General features: G+C 43.3%; 1 protein-coding gene across 3 annotated transcripts; it reads left to right on the forward strand.

Annotated features, from left to right (window-relative positions):
- SKIC8 (SKI8 subunit of superkiller complex) lies at positions 1-25,156 on the forward strand. Of its 3 annotated transcripts, none has more exons than XM_079953468.1 (10): positions 1-595; positions 680-771; positions 2,459-2,564; positions 3,170-3,342; positions 7,359-7,507; positions 16,607-16,700; positions 16,949-17,042; positions 20,767-20,859; positions 23,866-23,944; positions 24,749-25,156. In XM_079953468.1, exons 2-10 carry the CDS (start codon positions 759-761, stop codon positions 24,836-24,838), a joined length of 891 nt encoding a protein of 296 aa, XP_079809594.1. In that variant the 5' UTR covers positions 1-595; positions 680-758; the 3' UTR covers positions 24,839-25,156. The 3 variants fall into 3 exon arrangements, with proteins under 3 accessions (XP_079809594.1, XP_079809593.1, XP_079809595.1); XM_079953467.1 differs by having other exon boundaries at positions 3-595; positions 680-707; XM_079953469.1 differs by having other exon boundaries at positions 3-595; positions 685-707.
- The last annotated feature ends 120 nt before the right edge of the window (positions 25,157-25,276 follow it).

Here is a 25,276-nt window from a genome sequence, read left to right on the forward strand (position 1 = left end):
CCCGGGGAGGCGCTGGATGCGGCCGCCCTTGCGCTGCTGCCTCGAGCGCCTTGGGGCAAACTTTGGGCCATTGGCTGGGATGGGAAGCCGAGGGGAAAGGCCTCCCCTTCCGCCACCTCGGGGAGAGAGCGACCTCGGCGGCGGCTCCCTCGGCTGCTATTTTTATATTTCTTTGGACTCTCCTTTTTCCATGACAGGAACTCCAGGCGGCTTTCAGATAAAATAGAAACAGCTGAAAATAAAGAGGGGTGGGTGGGAAGAGCCATTAAAAAGCAATTAAACAATAAAATTGAAGCTATCTCTCTATCTGATATATGAGAACATACAGATCATTATAGTAAAAACATCACAGCACCAACCTTTTAGGACTTGGAAATCATGACCTAGTGAATTTATGGCACAGGTGAAATTAGAACATGTAGCTTGTTTTCTTGCTCTCTACATTGTTTATTATTTTATTGCTTTCCTTGTAACTTGATCTTACGCACATTTATTTTTTCACTGGGAATGTTTCTACCTTGGTTTGACTACCCCTCTTTCCTTCCCCAGAGCAATTCTGTGTGTCCTCAGTTTGTATGAAGAAATGACTACGCAAGTAAGTGTATCAGAGCTACAACTTTTAATTTTATGATTTAAATTGTATTACTTTATAACAGGGATATTCCTTTTTCTCCCCTAGTACAGTATTCTCTTCAAGCAAGAACAAGGTGAGGAAATAATCCTACTTTGTGCCTGATTAACAAAAGCTGGCAAATTGAATGTATGAGAAAGGTATAGACTTTTAACATAAGTTATGAATTCCATCTTAACTGTTCAAAGAAAGAGAATTTATGAAAGAAATGTTCTAGTTGTCGTGATTTCTGGTATGTTTGAAATATGAAGACACAAAATTGAGGATCAGAAAAGGGAAAAGTGTGAAAAATGAATCCAATTTGTATCCAGCTGTCATAATTTCTGATACCATAGGGATAGGGTACCTTTGGCCCATCACATGTTCTTGGGCTCCAATTCCCTTCACTCCCAGTCAGCATGGTCACTGGTCAGGATGATGGGATTTGTAGTCTCTAGGTTGGAGAAGTTATGTACAGTCTTGAGAAGAGACAAACGGGGTGGTGGGAGAGACATCCTAACACTCTTCAAATGGCTTCCTAAATAAAGCTGGTAAAGGCTTAAACTCTGATGTTCAAGAGGACATGATTAGATCTAATGGGCTTAAATTGCAGGAGAGTAGATTTTGGTTGTACCGTTCTTGAGAACGAGCAGTTTGACAATGGAACCAGTTTCCTAGAGCAATGATAGTGTGTCAGACCTAGTCACTTTGGATATCATCATCAACCTTTATTACAGTCCAGAGACTCAACAAATCATTACAAGGCAATACACAATTCATACAGCCTACCTCCAAGTTAAACAAGCATTTTGTTCAGAATATAGGGATCATTGGTTCTTGCAACCACCGATAAAAACTTTGCCACTGCTAATGTTCTAGTGTTTGTCCGGTCTTCCAATAGGAACCTGATATAGTAAGCCTCTGATTTTCCCAGGAAAGGTACCAGTAAGGGTAATATCAGTTCAGCCCTGGCTTGCTCATATTTTGCACAGTGCAACAAAATGCCTTATGAAGAAGCCTTATGAGGAACGGCTAAGGGAGCTGGGCATGTTTAGCCTGGAGAAGAGGAGGTTAAGGGGTGATATGATAGCCATGTTCAAATATATAAAAGGATGTCACATAGAGAAGGGAGAAAGGTTGTTTTCTGCTGCTCCAGAGAAGCGGACACGGAGAAATGGTTCCAAACTACAAGAAAAAAGATTCCACCTAAACATTAGGAAGAACTTCCTGACAGTAAGAGCTGTTCGACAGTGGAATTTGCTGCCAAGGTGTGTGGTGGAGTCTCCTTCTTTGGAGGTCTTTAAGCAGAGGCTTGACAACCATATGTCAGGAGTGCTCTGATGGTGTTTCCTGCTTGGCAGGGGGTTGGACTCAATGGCCCTTGTGGTCTCTTCCAACTCTATGATTCTATGAAAATATGTTTTATGGAATTGATGTCTTGAGCACACGAGCAAAGTCTGTCCTGGTAGGGAACTCCTCTCAACCTGCCATCCAACACTGCAGAAGGAAAGACATTTAGTCTGGCTTTGGTGAAAAGCCTTCGATAATTTGGTACTATCAGGTTTTTAATGTAAGATGTTAACTTAAAGACACTTTGGATATGGAGCCAGATTTTCTGTTATTCCATCCACCCCTACCCCACCTCACTAACTGAGTAAAACAAAGGAGAAATATATCTACTTCTAAAATTGTGTCCAGAGTGGACTAATGGATATGAGGGCAGAATTGATACTATCTGTGACACCTTGCTGTTATCCAGTAAAACATAAGATAACCACAGCTGTTAAACTGCATTCCTTTTTGGAATCATCTTGCATTCATCTTTCAATCAGTTATTTTCTTTCCCAGCACATGACGACGCCATCTGGTCAGTGGCCTGGGGGAAGAATAGAAACGATGGCTCAGAAACAGTCATCTCAGGCTCTTTGGATGACATGGTGAAAGTCTGGAAATGGTGAGTTCCAAAAAAGAAAGAAAGAAAAAGAATTGGTTAAACTGAATTCTCGCGAAGCCAGGAGCATCATGTAAACATATGCTGGTCTGTTTGGCATCATAGCTAGTTGCTGCTGATATAACTTCTGTGAACTTGTCTAATCCTTTTTCTTTTAGCTCTGATATAATTTGGTTTCCTGTGTATACACGCTGTAGTTCAACACAAATTCAGATTTGATTTTTAAGCTGTGCTTTGATTTACCCAAGCAAGCCTTGCAAAAAATTGTTTTCATTGTGCTGTTAGTAACTTGTGGTTTCGAAAGTGTTGACAGTGGGTTTCAGACAAGGGTGTTTCCTTCCTGGAAATGCCAGAGATTGAATGTGGGATCCTTGCCACTGAGCTAAGGCCTTTCCCATTGACTTTCTTGGGACTTCTATGTGCATAATCATTTCATCTCCTTTTCATGTGGAAGACTGAAATTTGGGGAGGGCAATGGATTTTGAAAACCAAAATTAATATGGAAATGGAAAAATATGCAGAACAGAATTTCAGAATGCGGTGATAGGTGTGCCATATGAAGAAACATGTATTGTTTTTAAATTTTAGTTTCCTTTTATTTTGCAAAGGAACGGAGAGAAGCTGGATCTCAAGTGGACATTAGAAGGTCATCAGCTGGGTGTAGTTTCGGTGGATATTAGTCACACGGGTACCATTGCTGCATCAAGTTCTTTAGATGCTCACATTCGTATTTGGGATTTAGACACTGGCAAACAGATCAAGTCAATAGATGCTGGACCTGGTAAAGTTCAAAAGTTCTCTGACTACTAAGAATATATGGTTCAAGGGCTGCAAGTGTTCTAATGAGTAGTTAATATTTATTTTTAGCATACTGTTTCTAGTATTTGTGTTATGAAATTTATATGAGAGTTATACATTGCTCTGAACCCTTTGAGAGGAAGGTAATTAATAGGTTATTGATTTATTTAATTTAAATTAAATTTAATTTGATATTTAATTTAAAACATTAACTAAAGCTTTATGTATGCATTTGCTATTTTCATAAAAGAGGACCTTGTGGCGGATTACAAGGTGAACATATCATCATCAAACCTTTTGTTGGCATCACATACAAACATCCATAACATAACAGTACAGAGTTACCACTTCCCCCGTGGCACAAAACATTTACCAAAAAAAAAAGGAGAGGCAGAGCAGACTATTGTCACACATCTAGGTCTCCAGGGAGATCAGTCGTCTGCAATGTGTTTCAACAACAGAATACCAGATAAAGATATTTGGCCACTAACTTGGTGAGCTCCTGGTCATTCCCCAATAGTAGAAAGTGTATGACCACTGACTCTGGTTTCTATTTGGGGATGCAGAGTTGCTCTAGGAATTGCTGGTGGAGATCAGCATATAGTTTACATTTAAGAACAATATAAGTAAGAGTTTCCACCAGGTGGTCATCACATGGGCAGATTCTACCTCACTCCGCCTTGCCCGAGAACGTTTCTCCAAAGGAGGTTTGATGGGTTTGAGTTGAACCTGGCCAGTGAAAATGCCCTTCTTTCTTGAGGGTTAAACAAAAATTTGAGATAGTTGTGGTTAGTTTCATGTGCCCAAGAAAGTAAAGAGGGGAGCATGTTTTTTGTGCTGCTACTCTTAGATCTGGCTTTCATTGTCCCACAACCTAGCCTTGGCAGATGGTAGGGACATTGAATGCAGAAGTTCCATTGACAGCCCAAGTTGCTGTACCTTTGTGTTAAACTGTTGTAGCCCTGGGGAAAGAAAGGGATCTAGCAACACTTCACTAAGGAGAGGATCTTTATCTGTTGTGAGGCAGATGTTTAACCAGCATATAAGAAATCTCGTCCAGGCAACAGTCTCTACCTTGTGTTGACCTCCCTCTAGACACAAGGCTGCATAGGGTACACAGCGTGGGACAGCAAAAATCTTAAAAAGGAAAGCTGCCTGCACTTGTTCAACCATCTGGGTAAACCCTAGCAGCCAGATTGGAATTCCATAGAGCAATTGAGCTATAATTTTGGTGTTGAAGACCTTAAGGGTCATATGTTCCATAAAAATCTAGTCACAACTAACTGCAATCATATGCATGCTGACTGTAGTTCATCACATTAAACTCTTCAGGACTGACTTCTGAATAACTTGACACAGGATCAGGCTGTGGATCCCATAGAAGTCAATGGGGAGTTAGTTAGTAATTTGTTCCATTAGGAAGTAGAGCTCTGCATGTTTGCTCAGATGGTTTGTTCATTGGGACAGTTCCAAGGTGACTGAGCTGGTGATGATTCAGTAAGGGGCCCCAGTTTTAACCTTGTCACTGTGATGAAGTTCACTAGCTGGATTTCAGGTAAGCCACTTCTTCTCAGCTTCTTTTTCTCCATCTTCAGAATGGAGGATAGTAATCCTGACTAGTGATGTGAGGTGAGAATATTCTCTGGAGAATATTATCGAGAATGAGAATACAGTGGTACCTGTATTACAGACGCTTCAGGTTACAAACGCTTCAGGTTACAGACACTTCAGGTTACAGACTCTGCTAACCCAGAAATATTACCATGGGTTAAGAACTTTGCTTCAGGATGAGAACAGAAATCATGCTGCGGCGGCAGCGAGAGGCCCCATTAGTTAAAGTGGTGCTTCAGGTTAAGAACAGACCTCCGGAATGAATTAAGTACTTAACCCAAGGTACCACTGTATTCTCTGCTAGAAAATTCTCCGGAGAATATTCTCCTCAAATTATAAATTTGAATGTAAGAACCAGTTTTACAACCCACATTTAAAAAATCTAATAAATAGTCAAGCCAGTGTAAGTAATGAATAATGGTTTTTTTGATCCAGTTACATTACTGGGCATTGTGTCATTCACCACTGGCAGTTCTGAAATGTGAGCATTTTTTATTTATTTTTTAGTTTTAAAAATGCTATTCATTTAATCTGATGTGCATTTTAATTCGTATGCATTTCAACTACATGTAATAGCCTTTTTTTTCTATTTTGGTGTGACCTTATTCTTAACAATTCTGTACCCTGGCCATACAGTGTTATTTTTTTTACAGATAGTAGCTTTAATGCTTTATACACTTAAAAGTACCTAGGCTTATACAATTATGTGTAACAGCATGTGAGGTGGCTTTGATTTAAACAGTTGGTGTTTCTATATTTTTATTTAGTGCCAGTAACTGGTTTTTGCAGTGCCATTCAATGGTACAAGGTGCCATTTACCAGGGATTGACATACTGAAATATATTATCATTTTTATATGTATGCATATAGTTTTGTTTATCAAGCTGTGTTTTAGTCACCAAAACAGTTATTAAGTGTTAGAGCTATTAGAAGCACAAGATAGCCTATTACTGAATTTACTTGTATCAAACCTTAATATGCCAATTAGATTTTTTGACTAGTCCTGTAACATATACAATACGTGTTCTAATGGAAGAATAAAATATGATTTAACTACTGAGTTTCCTTATACCAAACCTTAACATGACCATTACTGGTGCCATCACCTTAGAATGGTTTAACTTTAATTATAATGAATATTCTATTTTAAATGAAAATTCTCTAATATTCTCATTAATCAAGAATATTCTTGAGAATATTCTCCAAAAGATTATTCTCAAGAATTTAGCATCACTAATCCTGACTCACCTTATTGGATTGTTTGTAAGGATTACAAGCTCCATCTGGTACGCAGGCTGAGACCCTACCTGCCTGTGGACTGTCTTGCCAGAGTGGTGCATGCTCTAGTTATCTCCCGCTTGGACTACTACAAATGTGCTCTACGTGGGGCTACCTTTGAAGGTGACTCGGAAACTGCAATTAATCCAGAATGCGGCTAGACTGCAGCTAGACTGGTCACTGGGAGTGGCCAACAAGACCACATAACACTGGTCCTGAAAGACCTACATTGGTTCCCAGTCGTTTCCAAGCAGAATTCAAAGTGTTGGTGCTGACCTTTAAAGCTCTAAATGGCCTTGGTCCTGTATCCCTGTCTCCTTCTGCCCAGACACTGAGGTCCAGCTCCCAGGGCCTTCTGGTGGTTCCCGCCTTGCAAGAAGTGAGGTTATAGGAAACCAGGCAGAGGGCCTTCTCAGTAGTGGCGCCGGCCCTGTGGAACGCCCTCCTGTCAGATGTCAAGAAAGTGAGCAACTACAGTGGTACCTCTAGTTGCGTGCACCTCTGGATACAAATCCTAGGGTTACGCACGTGGCAAACCCGGAAGTATTTTCCCAGGTTTCGCCATGTGCACATGCACAGAGCAGGCACCTCCGGTTGTGAAAACCTCAGAATCCAACTGGAGCTCCGGAACGCATCCTGTCCGCAACTGGAGGTACCACTGTATCTTACTTTTAAAAGGCATCTGAAGGCAGCCCTGTTTAAGGAAGTTTTTAATGTTTAATGCTGTATTGTATTTTTAATATTCAGTTGGGAGCTGCCCAGAGTGACTGGAGAAACCCAGCCAGATGGGCAGGGTATAAATAATAATATTATTTATATTATTATATAAATAATAATAAGTTGTTGTTGTTAAATAATTAATATAAATCATTTTGAATGATTCAAACCATTACACAGATATCATCTTCAACATCATCACCAGGATATTGAGCACAATAGCATGTGAACAATGATAATGGCTCGCAATGGGATGCACCTTCTAATATCTGCTTTCATGCACAGCTAGTCATACATCAACATTGCTGTGCACTTATAAGAACAGTTCAATCAGTGTTGGATATTTAATCTGGAGTTTAGAGCACTAACTTTTCCCTCCTTCTCCTCTCACAGTGGATGCCTGGTCACTCGCTTTTTCGCCTGACTCTCAGTATGTTGCAACAGGAAGCCACATAGGGAAAGTGAACATTTTTGGTGTCGAGACTGGAAAAAAAGAATATTCCTTGGATACAAGAGGCAAATTCATCCTGAGTATTGCATATGTAAGAATCCTGTCTGTTAATTGGCCTTTGGTGCAATCTCTTTTACCGTCTCCACCACTTACTAATTTGTCCTGAATGCCCTGTGTTTTGCTAGCATTTAAAAAGTGGTGCCAAGGGAGAGATGACCAGGCTGTGCTAGGTCATTAATGGTTTCAAAATGCTGATCAATAAGTGCTGCTTAAGAAGATTTTCAAATCCAGCACCTCTTGCAGGGCAGCAGCTGAAGAAGGAGCAAAAAGGGTTTTCTCGTGTGTGTGTTTCTTTGTGGCTGATTAGCTGCTCTCCCTGGGCAAAGGTCAGAGGGGGCAGGGTTTCTGTTGAGGCAGGTGATTAGCTGTGGGAGGAGCTTATCAGAGCTTGCAGGGCAGCAGCTAAAGAAGGAGCAAAAAGGGTTCGCAAATGGTGTAAACAGGAACGGTTTGGATTCTTAGATCACAGACTGCAGTTTCTTCTGGCAAGCGATGAGCTGCACCTCACAACGGTTGGGAGGAATGTTTTTGCCAAAAATCTCAGAAACCTCATCAGGAGGGCTTTAAACTGACTAATGTGGGGGAGGGAGACAGTGCTCCTGAAGGTAGGAGTCTATCAATTGATGAAGATGATCATCCAAATGTCATAGACCAAATGGAGCAAACAGCACGCAGACCTAGTGGTGGGAGGAAAAGATCCTTAAATAAGAGACACGGGGGAATGATTAATGGACTTCAATGTCTGTACACTAATGCGCAAAGCATGGGAAATAAACAAGATGAGCTTGAGCTCTTGGTACAGCAAACTAAATATGACATAATAGGCATCACTGAAACCTGGTGGGATAAGTCCCACGATTGGAATGTAATAATGGAGGGATACAATCTATTTCAGAGAAACAGACCAGACAAGAAAGGAGGAGGAGTGGCGTTATATGTCAGGGATGTGTATACCTGTGAAGAGATCCAAGATTTAGAACCTCAAAGCCAAAGTGAGAGCATTTGGGTCAAAATTAAGGGAGAGAAGAATAACAGTGACCTCATTGTGGGAGTTTACTATAGATCCCCAAGCCAAACGGAGGACATAGATAATGCCTTCCTGGAACAGATGGCCAAGCATGCAAAAGGAAGGGAGATAGTAGTAATGGGGGACTTCAATTACCCGGATATTTGTTGGATGTCAAACTCAGCCAAGAGCATAAGGTCAAACAGATTCCTCACTGGCCTTGCAGACAACTTCATTGTCCAGAAAGTGGGAGAAGCAACAAGAGGAACCGCCATTTTAGATCTGGTCCTAACCAATGTTGATGACCTGGTTAGTGGGGTAGAAGTGGAAGGATCATTAGGCGCGAGTGATCATGCTTACAGTGGAAAAGAGCAGCCAAGCATACTAGGACTCAATTTCTTGACTTTAAGAAAGCCGACTTCATAAAACTTAGGGAAGTGCTGGGTGAGATCCCATGGACAGTAATACTAAAAGGAAAGGGAGTTCATGATGGCTGGGAGTTTGTTAAGAGGGAGATAGTAAAAGCACAACTTCAGGCAATACCAATGAGACGGAAACATGGAAGGTTCAAAACGACCTTGACAGATTAGAGAACTGGGCCAAAACAAACAAGATGAATTTTAACAGGGAGAAATGTAAAGTATTGCACTTGGGCAAAAAAAATGAGAGGCACAAATACAAGATGGGTGACACCTGGCTTGAGAACAGTACATGTGAAAAGGATCTAGGAGTCTTGGTTGACCACAAACTTGACATGAGCCAACAGTGTGACGCGGCAGCTAAAAAAGCCAATGCAATTCTGGGCTGCATCAATAGGAGTATAGCATCTAGATCAAGGGAAGTAATAGTGCCACTGTATTCTGCTCTGGTCAGACCTCACCTGGAGTACTGTGTCCAGTTCTGGGCACCACAGTTCAAGAAGGACACTGACAAACTGGAACGTGTCCAGAGGAGGGCAACCAAAATGGTCAAAGGCCTGGAAACGATGCCTTATGAGGAACGGCTAAGGGAGCTGGGCATGTTTAGCCTGGAGAAGAGGAGGTTAAGGGGTGATATGATAGCCATGTTCAAATATATAAGAGGATGTCACATAGAGGAGAGAGAAAGGTTGTTTTCTGCTGCTCCAGAGAAGCGGACACGGAGCAATGGATCCAAACTACAAGAAAGAAGATTCCACCTAAACATTAGGAAGAACTTCCTGACAGTAAGAGCTGTTTGACAGTGGAATTTGCTGCCAAGGAGTGTGGTGGAGTCTCCTTCTTTGGAGGTCTTTAAGCAGAGGCTTGCCCCTTCATGGATCACTGCCTTGCCGTGGCGAAGGGGCTTGAAGAACTCAGAGAAGCTATGAACTATGCCGAGCAGGGCACCCAAGATGAACAGGTCATAGTGGAGAGTTTTGACCAAACGTGACCCACTTGGAGGAGGAACCAGCAAGCCACTCCAGTATCCCTGCCAAGAAAACTCCATGGACAAAGACAACAGGCATATAAAAGTTATGACGCTGGAAGATGAGCCCCTCAGGTCGGAAGGCGTCCAACATGCTACTGGGGAAGAGCGGAGGGCAAGTACAAGTAGATCCAGAGCTGATGAAGCGGCTGGGCCAAAGCCGAAAGGACGCTCAGTTGCGGATATGCCTGGAAGCGAAAGGAAAGTCCAATGCTGTAAAGAAAAATATTGCATAGGAACCTGGAATGTAAGAACCATGAACATGGGTAAGTTGGAGGTGGTCAAAAATGAGATGGCAAGAACAAATATTGACATCCTGGGCATCAGTGAACTAAAATGGACGGGAATGGGTGAATTCAGTTCGGATGACCATCATATCTACTACTGTGGGCAAGAAACCCGTAAAAGAAATGGAGTGGCCCTCATAGTCAACAAAAGAGTGGCAAAAGCTGTACTGGGATGCAATCTCAAAAATGATAGAATGATCTCGATACGAATCCAAGGCAGACCATTTAACATCACAGTAATCCAAGTTTATGCACCAACTACTGGTGCTGAAGAAACTGAAATTGACCAATTCTATGAAGACTTACAACACCTTATAGAAGTGACACCAAAGAAGGATGTTCTTCTCATTATAGGGGATTGGAATGCTAAAGTAGGGAGTCAAGAGATAAAAGGAACAGCTGGCAAGTTTGGCCTTGGAGATCAAAACGAAGCAGGGCAAAGGCTAATAGAGTTCTGTCAAGAGAACAAGCTGGTCATCACAAACACGCTTTTCCAACAACACAAGAGACGACTCTACACATGGACATCACCAGATGGGCAGCATCGAAATCAGATTGATTATATTCTCTGCAGCCAAAGATGGAGAAGCTCTATACAGCAAAAACAAGACCTGGAGCTGACTGTGGCTCAGATCATCAGCTTCTTATAGCAAAATTCAAGCTTAAACTGAAGAAAGTAGGAAAAACCACTGGGCCGGTAAGATACAATCTAAGTCAAATCCCTTATGAATACACAGTGGAAGTGAGGAACAGGTTTAAGGATTTAGATTTGGTGGACAGAGTGCCTGAAGAACTATGGATGGAGGCTCGTAACATTATACAGGAGGCAGCAACGAAAACCATCCCAATGAAAAGGAAATGCAAGAAAGCAAAGTGGCTGTCCAATGAGGCCTTACAAATAGCGGGGGAGAGAAGGCAAGCAAAATGCAAGGGAGATCGTGAAACATACAGGAAATTGAATGCAGATTTCCAAAGAATAGCAAGGAGAGACAAGAAGACCTTCTTAAACAAGCAATGCAAAGAAATAGAGGAAAGCAATAGAATGGGAAGAACCAGAGATCTGTTCAAGAAAATTGGAGATATGAAAGGAACATTTCGTACAAAGATTTCCATAATAAAGGACAAAAGTGGAAAGGACCTAACAGAAGCAGAAGACATCAAGAAGAGGTGGCAAGAATACACAGAGGAATTATACCAGAAAGAAACGGATGTCTCATATACCCCAGGTAGTGTGGTTGCTGACCTTGAGCCAGAAATCCTGGAGAGTGAAGTCAAATGGGCCTTAGAAAGCACTGCAAATAACAAGGCCAGTGGAAGTGATGGTATTCCAGCTGAACTATTTAAAATTTTAAAAGATGATGCTGTTAAGGTGCTACACTCAATATGCCAGCAAGTTTGGAAAACTCAGCAGTGGCCAGAAGATTGGAGAAGATCAGTCTACATCCCAATCCCAAAGAAGGGCAGTGCCAAAGAATGCTCCAACTATCGCACAATTGCACTAATTTCTCACGCTAGCAAGGTTATGCTTAAAATTCTACAAGGAAGGCTCAAGCAGTATGTGGACCGAGAACTCCCAGAAGTGCAAGCTGGATTTAGAAGAGGCAGAGGAACCAGAGACCAAATTGCAAACATGCGCTGGATTATGGAGAAAGCTAGAGAGTTCCAGAAAGACATTTACTTCTGCTTCATTGACTATGCAAAAGCCTTTGACTGTGTCGACCATGGCAAACTATGGCAAGTTCTTAAAGAAGTGGGAGTGCCTGATCACCTCATCTGTCTCCTGAGAAATCTCTATGTGGGACAAGAAGCTACAGTTAGAACTGGATATGGAACAACTGACTGGTTCAAAATTGGGAAAGGAGTACGACAAGGCTGCATTTTGTCTCCCTGCTTATTTAACTTATATGCAGAATTCATCATGCGAAAGGCTGGGCTGGATGAATCCCTAGCCGGAATTAAGATTGCCGGAAGAAATATCAACAACCTCAGATATGCAGATGACACAACCTTGATGGCAGAAAGTGAGGAGGAATTAAAGAACCTTTTATTGAGGGTGAAAGAGGAGAGTGCAAAATATGGTCTGAAGCTCAACATCAAAAAAACGAAGATCATGGCTACTGGTCCCATCACCTCCTGGCAAATAGAAGGGGAAGAAATGGAGGCAGTGAGAGATTTTACTTTCTTGGGCTCCATGATCACTGCAGATGGTGACAGCAGCCACGAAATTAAAAGACGCCTGCTTCTTGGGAGAAGGGCAATGACAGGCCTAGACAGCATCTTGAGAAGTAGAGACATCACCTTGCCAACAAAGGTCCGTATAGTTAAAGCTATGGTTTTCCCAGTAGTGATGTATGGAAGTGAGAGCTGGACCATAAAGAAGGCTGATCGCCGAAGAATTGATGCTTTTGAATTATGGTGCTGGAGGAGACTCTTGAGAGTCCCATGGACTGCAAGAAGATCAAACCTCTCCATTCTGAAGGAAATCAGCCCTGAGTGCTCACTGGAAGGACAGATTGTGAAGCTGAGGCTCCAGTACTTTGGCCACCTCATGAGAAGAGAAGACTCCCTGGAGAAGACCCTAATGTTGGGAAAGATGGAGGGCACAAGGAGAAGGGGGCGACAGAGGACGAGATGGTTGGATAGTGTTTTCGAGGTTACCAGCATGAGTCTGACCAAGCTGCGGGGGGCAGTGGAGGACAGGAGTGCCTGGCGTTCTCTGGTCCATGGGGTCACGAAGAGTCGGACACGACTAAACAACAACAACAAGCAGAGGCTTGTCAACCATATGTCAGGAGTGCTCTGATGGTGTTTCCTGCTTGGCAGGGGGTTGGACTCGATGGCCCTTGTGGTCTCTTCCAACTCTATGATTCTACTCCGTTTTCTTCTTCACAAGGCTGTGTGTGCAAATCTAAACCAGATAAAATGCTATGCTTTCACACTATATGGGGCCCACAGTAGGAAAATTGTATGGGTGCCCAGAGACATTAAAACACAGGCCCAGATAAATTGAATGTGACAAGAATATAACTGTGTACTTGTCAGCAATCAGTGTTTGTTTTTTCATGGGATTTATAGGTGTGTCCCCACTAGCTGATCCTAGAATATTTTCTGGTGGGGAGCCTTTGTCTTGCCAGCCAGTCGTTGCCCACCAAAGGCTCTAAGCTGGCCAAGGCTGTTTCCCCCAATTCCTGATTCAAGGGCTTTGCATGGAACCCCAATTGAAACAGAAGTGGGGGGGGGACCTTCCTTTTAACAGCACTTTGTACATTATGTCATTTTGATGACATGTGATTGGCGTATGGGCAGCCCAGTGAGGCTGATCCTGATAAGGATCTGGCCCATACCGCCAAAAAGGTTCACCACCCTTGTGATATAGCCTGAAATCAGCAGTTTGCACATTTTATGCCCCGGACCATTTGGTGCACTTGATTAGGGATTAGGGATCCACCTCTGGGTTTTCTTGCATGAAAATCAGAGCCTTGTTGAAGTGAGACTGATATCCTCTGGTGGAGTGTAGACCAGTACTGCAAAGCATCTAGTGCTCTGCAGACTTGCCTAAGCTGCCAAACTAGCCCCAAGCAGGATGATTTGTAAGAGACCTGCAATGTCAAGCTGCAGCTTGAAGCCTTTCCCATCACTGGATCTGCTTGATATACCCACAGGCATATTTAATCTTCGTGCAGAGAGGGCTGCCTTTCTCATCTTTGTCCCAGAAAGAAATTGGCTGATGTTGGCGAGGCTTAGGTATAGCTGACTTTAAAAAAAATAAAAAAAAAAAATGTTTATTAGCATTTTCAATAATAGACAAAATAACAAAAAATACAAAAATAACAAAAAATACAAAAACTTAAAAGAGACAATTAAAAACAAATGAAATTTCAATTGCTTATTTTTATATAACTTCTTTCTTAGACCTCCTCACCCCTCCCCTTCTTGTATTCCAGTTCAAGTTATTAATCCTGCAAATCCTTATTACTTAATTCTCAACCTTAACTTAGTAATTTTTACATACTGTAATTTTACCTTTCCTCATTCTTCCATTAAATTGTTTTTGCATTCCTCATTTTCATTTCATTTTAACCATTTTAAACACCAATTTTAACTTATCTAGTCTTAAACATCTTATGCATCATTTCTTATTCTTTAACATATTTCTTAAAGTCGGTCAATATTTCCCTTCCACGGCTTTCCCAACTTCCATACAAATAACAAAACAAATTAGAACAAAGTAATTAATAATTATGTACCCTTTGGATTACCAAACTCCACCCCCCCCTTTCCCGGTTTTGGTCCCCAATAAGTGTTCATCAGTCAATACTGTTTAACCTGGAGATCTCACGTCCGAGGCTCTCAAGTCATCCTCAGTTCCTCTCTGCCGGCCTCTTGGATAGCCCTTTAGGTTAAGCCCCAAGGCTCGGAGGGGCTCTGACCCAACAAAATCCATGATTTTTCCAGTTGGCCCTCCATATTTAAAATTAGTGCTAATGAGATGCTCCACTCTCAAATTTACAATTTCCAGCTCAGTCCAAACTTTCCACCTCAAATTTTTATTCTCCTTTGTTGTCTGCATGCCAGGCCCCAAACTGTAATTCTCCCTTGACATCTGCAAAGTTACCACTCCACCTTCCTTTTCCTCAAAAACAACGTGTGTCTCTTCCATAGTCTCATGGCTCTCAAATTTCTCTTGTTGTTGATTTGTGTAAACTTCTTGCCTCCACTCCCTGTCAGTTTCAACAATGTTGTTTACTGCCAGGGCCAGAGTGTTCGCACTTGTAGTCAAAACATCTGTCTGATCTTGTAACTTTCCCAGGAGAACCAGTATTTTGTTGAGTTTAGTCTGATTTTTGCTTCTTTCAGCCATTCTTGTAGTGTCTCTGTCCCCCAGAAGGGGGATTTTAGTCCTTCAATGTCTTTCAGTTTAAAACCAGTAAGCAAGTTAATTTGTAGCAGCTCTCCCTTATTTTCCAGAAATTGCAACAAATATAGCCAGCAGATGCAACAAAGACAAAGTTCCCTTTATCCTTTCCTTTTGACAGCTATTTTGACAGCTGTCAAAATCTTCAATGGTTCCTCAGCAGGTTCTCTCGCGGGACGCCCCCGGGTTCGGGGGGGTGAAACTTTAGCTCCTAACGTTAGGTTTATCCTCCGGTAAAATTCTATAACGTCAAGCCGTGAAGGCTTTTTTATAAAAAAGAAAAGAGTTCTCTCGACCTTAAGTTGCAAGCTCTTTGCATTAAAGTGTCTACACAGAGGGGGGGGGGCGACTTCCTTTTTGACCCTTCCCCGCTCGTTACCAATTCAGCAAAAATTTGTTTGAATTCCAAATTCCATATTTACTCACGGGTTCTTGTTTTTGAGTCCAAATGTTCCAAGGAAAAAGTCAGCGCTTCTCCGACAATGGCATGCGGCTTCACTCCGCAGAAAGAGCAATCTACTCACAGCACCGCGCCGTCCCCCGTCCCCGTTCCTGAGCCTTTAAAAAGGCTCCTTCGCGGATTGGGGGGGCGCAAATGGTGCCCGCCGAGTCACCACGCTCACAGGCATCAGCGCCTGTGATTTTTAAGGGTCCCCGCGTCGCCGGCGCGGACAAGACCCGATCCTGCGGAGCCGATTCCCTCCGGAGCTCGGAGGGAATCCGCCATTAGTCGATGGCGCCAACCCGGAAGTTATAGCTGACTTTTTCTGGGTTCCACAACCTCTGGTCTGAATCCCTGTTGCTGGGGAGAGTGCTGCTGCTCTCAGGCTTCCCATAGGCACCTGATGGGCCATTGTCAGAACAAGATGCTGGACTTGATTAGACTGTGGCCTGATGCAACTGGGCTCTTTTGATGTAATGTTCTTATAAGGTGACCACAGTATTCAAGGCATTGGATTACTGCAAAGACCTCGGGGCGGGGGGGGGGGGTCCTTGCCATTGGTTTGAATACTGCAGTTGTTGAGAGCAGCATATTATAGCTCAAGATTTGCACTGGGTGCCAGTTTGTTACTCAGACAAGTTCAAGGTTTACTCTTATTACATAAAGCTGTTGAGAACTTCAGACCAGTTTACATGAAAGATCACCTTACCCCTTATATGCGTACTTGACCACTTTGATCTGTGGAACTTGCACTTTCACAAAATGCCACATAATGTTCATTCCTCATCTGTTTGGACTCATCCAGTCTATGCTTTGGAGCAACCTTCCTAACACAGGCAGGCATCTTTTCTATGCTGTTCTAGATGCTTTCAAAAAACTTTTTATTTCAACTCATGGTGGTTGTTTTGATTAGGTGGTCTGTAAATTTCTCTGAATAGAATATGTTTTCCCTTTATGCCTGCTTGCACTTGGGGATAGAGGAAGATAGCATTTTTTTTTTAAAAAAAAAAAAGCAAATTCTCTGTTATTTGCAGAGCCCGGATGGAAAATATCTTGCCAGTGGAGCTATAGATGGAATTATCAATATCTTTGATATTGCGACTGGAAAACTTCTTCACACGTTGGAAGGTAAGGCTTGGAATGCTTGCAGCAGATTGCTCTCCATCTCTGGGAAGTGGTCTGAAGCCTCCAAATATAGAGGCTGTGCTTTGCTTTCTTCCCTTGTTTTCAGGTTCCCAGCAGAGCTGCTCCTGCCCATGCTTCCAGAAACAATTCAGGAAAGGAACTGGTCAAACAGGGTTGCAGGGGTGGGGGCAGTACAAGATGTGATATATTCAGGCCTTCATGGATGAAAGTGGGATTCTTTTATATTTCAGGGCACGCTATGCCAATCCGTTCCTTGACATTCTCCCCAGACTCCCAATTACTTGTCACAGCTTCAGATGATGGCTACATCAAGATTTATGACGTGTAAGTGCTAATCCTTCTCTGTCCAGAGCATGGCAATGTCTCTCAAAACTGATTCAGTGGTAATGTAATGGTAAAATCTTACCTTTTGGAGATAAAAAAGTCAATTTTCCCTTGACTCTTGTACACTTTCTACCTCCTTGTATCTCCTCTTAACTGCTCCTCAGTTTCCCAAACCAACAGGAAGTTTCCAAACTTGCCAGGATGTATGTTGATAGCATGTCCTTCAGAGGTTGTTGGACTCCAGTTCCTGTGTCAGCACCAGTCTGCAAGGCCAATGGTCAGGACCGGTGGGAGTTGTAATCCAACAACATCTGGAAGGCACCAGGATGAGGAAGGCTGTCTGAATCACTTACGTCAGTGACAAACTTTGGCTTGCATAGAAAAGAGCAAACAGCCCCAAAAGACAACCCTAATCTAGTGTTACCAGTTTCTTACAGTGGCCAACAGAGTTAGAAACTCAGATATACAAACTAGGCATCACATGGCACCTTAAGCCTAGGTTATGGTCACAACAATGGAAAGTCTAGCCACCCCCCCTCCCCAATTACAAAGCTGAAAATGAATTGTGTATATCATCAAGCAGAATCAAATTTAACAGTGGTGGTTCCCCACCTTTTTGCTGCTGTTTTGATTCCTTTGGGTTATTCCAGGTGTCTTTTGTGGCCTTTTGAACAATGGAAGCAATTAACCATTCTAAAAAGAAAGCATCAAAAATAAAATGAGCACCCCAGACCATACCTTTGTGTTTTGGGCAAATAAATCCAGAGTAACTACCATTTCCTGATTCTGTTCTAACCAACAACACCACTTACTACAGCCTACGGAACTGATGGCAGAGAGGCCCAATGCATGCATGTGCATGTGCATGTATTGCTTGCTAGCTTTTTAATCCAATGGATTCACAAGTTAGTTTACAATTGAGACAAACAATTATAAGTGAGCCAGAACATCATCAGAAAAACTACCAAATAAAACAAGTATCAATAGAATCGATATGGAAGTGGGCCATTCTTCAGATTGTTAGATGGCAATGGCTTCAGGCCTGGTCGTTGTCCTCTTCAGATCACCACACAAACGCTTCTTGTTCTTTTATAAAACTTTTTATTGCGTATTAACAAAACAATCTTATAAACGGTTCTTAACTATTATTCCTCAGAGTCACTTCTTTCAGATACCTTCTGAGCTCTGCTTCTCCATGACCAGCCACTCTCAAAATGGCGAAGGCGCCCTTCCCTTCGCTTTCCCGCTCTTTTTCCTACCCTCCTGGCTAGAGCTGGCCTGTATCTCCCCTCCTCCCAATCTGAGCTAGAACTGAACCCTGGCCTTTCCTGGGAACAGCCAGTCCCTCCCTGTTGTTCCTTCTGTTCTCTTCTATTAGATTCACTGCTCCCCTCCCCCCCTGGGGGAATGCTTTCTCCCTCTGAGAAACTGGAAACTCCTAACTCTTCCCTGACAATGGCAATGGCAAGGAAATCTGCATGCTTCCCATGGATTCCTCCACTAAAGAAAGGCTGTGTTAAATTTTCACCTACAAAGCTGGCCAGGCCAAATTTAGGGTGCAGAAAAGTCAAAAAGAAAGAAAGAAAAACGAAATAGGCCATCACCATGATAGGGTAGGTTTGGTGGCCTAGATTTGAAAGAAAATGGGAAGGATCTTACAAGAGTTGGGGAGATGAGGGGAAAAAAGGGGCCATTGCATTTTAAGATAAAGGAGGAAGGAAGGAGGAGAGCAGAATGGAGCCTGCAGAGAGAGGATTCAAACACAGAACACTGTCCCTTTAGAAGGGGTCTGGGTGGTCAGAAGGGAAGAAATGGGGGAAATATCCAGACAATGAAAAGGAGAATGGGGTGGGGCGGGGGGAGGAAGAGGTTATGAGAAAGCTGGGATTCCTCCCCAAAGGCAGAAACGGTGGGGTGGTGAGTGGGCAAGATAAACTGCAGGAGGCGAACATGGTATACTTTAAAACATACACAACCCCTAGCCGGCCAGGCAGCACTGACCCTGGAGGAGACGTTACCTTCATATGTTCACTCCAGCCTTAACAGTCACACACAGTCACACACGGCTTCAGCCATTCAAGCACAGGCAGCCCATGCACGTTTTACTTTGGAGGAAGCCCCATGGAGTTCTGTTGCAAGTAGAAGACAAACACCGGATCAGGGATGGAAACAACCCTTTTCTCCAAATGGCACACACATGCATACCTCTTCTCCCTCCCTCCCTCTGCCGTCGGAGAGATCTCAACCTCTGTCCCTCCTCCCACAGTGGTGGCTCCTTCCCTCCCAGCACTCAGACAGGCTCTCTGAAGTGCAGATTTAATCCTGAATAAAAGCCTCTCCTATGGCACCCTCCCACCCTTGCTCGTTCTTTCTCAGCCTCCTGTGTCTGGTGGAGAAACACACTCAAATGCAGCTGAGCAGCAGAGACACACCAGCAGCAGGCAGCTGCCTTCTCTCTAGAGAGCCAGTGTGGTGTAATGGTTAAGAGCAGTAGTCTCCTAATCTGGGGAACCGGGTTCGCGTCTCTGCTCCTCCACCTGCAGCTGCTGGGTGACCCTGGGCCAGTCACACTTCTCTGAAGTCTCTCAGCCCCACTCACCTCACAGAGTGTTTGTTGTGGGGGAGGAAGGGAAAGGAGAATGTTAGCTGATTTGAGACTCCTTCGGGTAGTGTTAAAGCAGGATATCAAATCCAAACACCTTCTCTTCTTCTTCCTCATGTCTTTCTAATGTAGGGTGGCATTAGCATTCACGTGTGCAAGTAGATCCAAGCGGCAGCCAGCAACAGGCAACAGCCTCTTAGAAGCGCCAGCAATTTAAATTAGTTGTAATACACGGCGACAAGACATAAGAAATTCCTCACAATCAGCCCATTCTCTGTTACAGGAGGTGCCTGGTGCCCAGTTAGTTTCAAACACTGGTGGCCACCCAGATGCCTTTGGGTATCCTGCAAGAGCGGCCTTCTATGTCTCAATGTGGAAGTTCTATTTGGTTGACATGTCTAATAGCTACAAAAAACCTCTTTTTCTTTGGATTTGTTTTGTTCCCATCCGGCCATCAGCCCCTAGGAAGCTGCCTTTATACCAGGTGGTATTGGTTCATCGAGCCCATTTTCCCCCTGGACCACCATAAAAATATTTACCTTCATCCATTTGGCTTCTGCAAAGAAGCATCTTTTGATGTTGTTTGCCCTTTTCCTTTGGAAGACGAAGGTTGTAATTAATGTGACTGATAAAGGCAGCCTTCCCAGCCTCTTGCCCTCCAGTGGCTGTTGAACCCCATCTCCCATAGGCCCCAGGCTGCATGGCAACTAGTTAGAGATGATGGGGGTTGGAGCCAGACATCTGGAGGGCACCAGGAAGGGATAAGTCATATCCTGCTAAGTGATGATGTTGGTTGTGTTTCCATGAAGTGTGAACCCTTTCACATGGCAGGAAATATGGGATGCAGCCTAGTACATACATTTTATTCTTTCGGAATGCTAATCTCTTGGACCTTGAATGAAGAATGTGGTAAAACGGACCCATCACTCCCAGGTAGCTGAGAATTGCAAGGAAGATTCATGAGAAGCAACCGTTTTGTCATACTTGTCCACAATTGCTCCAACTTTTCATTGAGAATCCTCTGATAAACATCTGAAGAAACTCAGAAGTTCCCTGGAATATTATTTTGAAGAGCCTGTTAGGGTGTATTTCTAAACTGGAGCCTGTTTTTGAATTCTGCAGGCAGCATGCGAACCTGGCAGGCACCCTGAGCGGTCACGCATCTTGGGTGCTAAATGTAGCGTTTTGTCCTGACGACACCCATTTCGTTTCTAGGTATGTAGAATGTTGACATGACCTGATTTGGTTGGGTTATGCGTTACATGTTCATCTTGTACTTTCTTCATGGAACTATAGAAAGGAGTATGTCACTGGTGGGTTCATTGTTGAGCAGCACTTAGCCTAATTTCATGTGGGTAGCAAGGAGAGGGGGAAATGGAGGGGAAAGGAGGTGGTGCAGAGAGAGAGAGAGAGAGAGAGAGAGAAAAGTGGTGACCCACACTGGGCTTTGACCTTTCCACGCCTGTTGCTTCTATGTGGCCCCCAGCAGAGGGAATGGTTGCCTGCTGCAGGCCTATGCTGGGTTTACTCTCTTCTGCCTCCCCCCAAGCCATTCTTTTTAAATCACTAATTTTATAAGGAGCAAGACTACAAACACATAACACATGAGAGGAATCCCCAGAATTACAACAGAGGTAAGTAGAGCACCCTTGTAAAGCAGGCTAGGCTGAGATAGACTCTGGTCCCTCGTCATCTGGTGAACTTCAAGGCTCAGTGTGGATTTGAACTTGCCACCTGAACCTATGACATTACAGCATCACCATTCATTTATGTGGATGGGATGTGGAGAGGAAGGCCTGTTTATAAATGGAGCTTCATAGAGTAAAATTCATAGTTGTAAAACTGAGTGCATGATTTTCTTAATTGGGCAGAACTAAGAATTAGCAGCCTTATTTTCAAAAGGTGCCAAGTAACTGTAGGATTGTATTCAACTAACTTATACTCAGATAGACTCCTTAAAAATTATGGACCTAAGTCATGGCCAGTTAATTACAATCATAGGTCTACTATTGAGTAAAAGTTAGTTGAATACAACCTATGCAACTGCTTCCCCTATTTTTAAGATGAGTTTTTCACAAATGAATATACTGTATTGGGGGGGGGTTGCCCAGAGTTGTTCAGCTTTTTTGAGGCGGGGGGTTGCCAACAATCGCTCCCCCGCCTGACCAACACTCCCAATTGCCAGCAGCCACCAATCACCCACCCAATTGCCACTGACAATCTCCTACTCGCACCTGCAACCAATTGCCCATCCCCCCTCTGCCCTATCCGTGTTTAAGACAACCCACTAAAAAAATCATCTTCTACACGGAAAAATATGTGTTGACGTTAAAAGAAGTCTGATTAAGAGTGTATTGGGATAAATGGCAAAGAATTCCTAAGGAAAAATTCTCAAATGGGGTCTGCTGCCCAGAGAAACATGTATGAGGCATTCCGTTTCTCTACCTTGCTGATCCTGCTCTACTGAGTGTGGGTTTGCTCTACTCTGCTGCAATGTACTTTATCAGTCTACTTTCCTGCTCGTTTCAGTGTGTGGCTTTCCCCATAAACAGCAAGGTGTTAGCAGCATGCCTAAGCTTTTGCCCTTGTTCTCCTGGGTTTGTTTGTGTGAGTGGAAAATAACTGTTGGTGTCATCTTCAAGCATGGCAAAATGAGGGGCATCTATTGCAGGGGTATGAGCCGTGCAGAATTTTTCTGACAGCTGCATTGAGCCACACTTGTCTTGCGGGGTTGTGCAGGACAAAGGAATTGCCTTACGCTGACTCACACCATTGATCTATCTTAGCTTAGGGCAGTGTTTCCCAACCTTGGGCCTCCAGCTGTTTTTGCACTACAACTCCCATCATCCCTAGCTAGCAAGACCAGTGGTCAGGAATGATGGGAACTGTAGTCCAAAAGCAGCTGGAGACCCAGGGTTGGGAAACACTGGCTTAGGGTTTCCTACACTGACTGGCAGCCCTTTCTGCAAGTGCTGGGGACTGAAGTCAGATGCCGCACCACTGAGCTAGACACAGTTGCAAGCTGTGGGCTCACTTTCTTGCATACTGTTTGGTAACTGGATAGCTGCCGGTCATCAAGTGTACAGCGAGTGGAATGTGTGAACTGCATTTTGCTGTGGTGAAGAAACATGGATGCTTGAACTTTCAGCTGCCTTATTGGGTCAGGCCAGTGAGTTCTGCAAGTTTGGTCTCGGTTGGAAACTAAATGCACTGCAGTCTTTAATCTTGTATTGCTAAGGTCAGTTAGTTACTCTTTACTCATCTGCTTAGTTTTTGTGGTGCTGTGGTGTAAACCACTGAGCCTTGGGCTTGCCAATCGGAAGGTTGGCAGTTCAAATCCCCACAAAAGGGTGAGCTCCCGTTGCTCGGTCGCTGCTCCTGCCAACCTAGCAGTTCGAAAGCACGTCAAAGTGCAAGTAGATAAATAGGTACTGCTCCGGTGGGAAGGTAAACAGCGTTTCTGTGCACTGCTGTGGTTTCACCGGAAGTGACTTACGTCATGCTGGCCACATGACCCGGAAAAACTGTCTGTGGACAAATGTCGGCTCCCTCGGCCAGTAAAGCGAGATGAGTGCCACAACCCCAGAGTCACTCGCAACTGGACTTAACTGTCAGGGGTCCTTTAACTTTATGTAGCATGGCAGCTTCTGCTTTGTGCTGTCTTGCACAACACATGGACTGAAAATTATGCATGGCAAATAAACACTTAGGGAAACAAAAACAATTCTAATGCCAGTCTTCAGATTTTCTGCAGAGTCCCTGCTCCAAGCATCTTCTTTAGTATGCTACACTCTTAAAAGAGGACCTTTTCTGCATCCGCTCAAGGGACACGTCTGGTGCCAACACTGGCACCTTTCTCAATACCAGGGGAAGACCTTTTTGCCCAGACAATTCAGATGGTGGTTTTATTTTTGCTTGCTCTGTTCTGCTTTTCTTTATGGTTGGAGGTGTTAGTCACACTTTTGTACACCAGGCCTGGAACTTTTCAATGAAATATCCTAAACATGACAAAATAGTGAGTACCGTGGCTTCAGGATAGATAAAGTGAGAGATGTGACTTGCAATTTTTTAATTCCCCAAAGAGGGAAGGGCAAGCTCAGGGTTGAAGGCTCACACCAGTGGACTGCACAAATGGTGATTCCAGGAAGCAGAGGCCATTTCCTATTTCTGGTGGGTTGGTATTAACAGGGAACAAAATTGTTGATCATTGTTCTTTTCCAGTTCATCAGACAAAACTGTGAAAGTGTGGGATGTACCTTCCAAGACCTGTGCTCATACCTTCTTTGATCATCAAGATCAGGTATATAGAACTTTGTGGCTGTCGGTTGTGGCAGCCTAGGGAACTTTCCTTACATTAAAACCTTTAGTTCAGGCTGCATATAACTAGTCTTGAGACGTTCCAAAATTTGAAGGGTTACTTCCTGCTATATTTGTGGAGTTTTCTTACAATAGTAGTATATAAATTTTGTTCCATAAAATAAATGTGAAGTGTGTCCAATTAATTGTCTATTAGTGCTGTCTACTGAGTTCTCTTAACACCTGAAACGGAAGGTTTCCACCCACCCACCCCCAAATAAAACTGGCATTTTAATTCAAGATGCTTGAACCACTCAGCTTGCCTCTGTGCAAAGTGCTGGTAACAGGGGTGTGAGAGACTGAAAGTACAATCCCATTGGCCTGCCTTTTTAGCAGAATGAGTGTGCTTTTGCTGGCAGAGGGGCCATAGCTTGGTGGCAGTATATGCCTGGCATGCAAAGAATGCAGGTCCAATGCTTGGCATCTCCACATCAAGGAGCAAGCGATGGGTAAGCTCTGCCTCAGACTATGAGTTGCTGCTACTCAATATGAGGCAGCTTCTTGTGTTTCAGTTTTACAATTGTCACTGTTTGACTCCTATCAGCCATAGTCAGGCACAGTGGAGTTGCAGCCCAACATCTGAGGGCCCATTGGGTTGGTTTTCTCTTGTGCAGTGGGCGCTACACAGCATATATAAATTACCTTTAAAGAAAAGGACTTGTGATCATTATAATTTTTTTAATGTCTGTTATAAGCTATTGCCTAACTCTATGCAATCAATCTTAACAGATTTTTGGTTTGTTCACAGGTCTGGGGAGTGCAATACAACGGAAATGGTTCTAAAATTGTATCAGTTGGTGATGATCAAGAAATCCATATTTATGACTGTCCAATTTAAATGTACCTAAATCAATTTGGGTTCCTTTTGAAAGCTGTGGAACTTTCAAAAAGTGTCAAGAAAACCTTTAGATTTTGACAAATGCAAATAATCAATATATATCTAAGTTTGTATGAATTTTGCTATTTATGTTTATAAATGTATTTGTTACTTTAAATTACTTAATTTGCCAACTGGGCTACTGGAGTATCATTTCCCCTATTAGACATTTTTCTGTTTTTGGGGTGGCAGTGCTTGTCATGGACGGCACAGGTGTGACTACAAACAAGAATAAAGGCTGTGCATGTGCTCAGGGGAGCCCTGCAATTTGCAAATATATGCAATATACAAAGTTTCTTTCCAGCAGGGGGCACCCAAGCATAAAAAAAATCAGAAAAAAAATCAGAAAAAGGTGCTGCTTGCATGCAAGTTCTTAAGCTTTTAGCTGGTGAATTTCTA

Source organism: Podarcis cretensis (genome assembly GCF_951804945.1).
Source record: "Podarcis cretensis genome assembly, chromosome: 14".
Classification (NCBI taxonomy): Eukaryota; Metazoa; Chordata; class Lepidosauria; order Squamata; family Lacertidae; genus Podarcis; species Podarcis cretensis.

Excerpts from the sequence above, each read along its gene's own strand:
- SKIC8 (XM_079953467.1), top strand. Across the intron at positions 7,508-16,606 it reads TCATCCTGAGTATTGCATAT|AGCCCGGATGGAAAATATCT; the intron begins GTAAGAATCCTG and ends TGTTATTTGCAG. Across the intron at positions 20,860-23,865 it reads GACACCCATTTCGTTTCTAG|TTCATCAGACAAAACTGTGA; the intron begins GTATGTAGAATG and ends GTTCTTTTCCAG.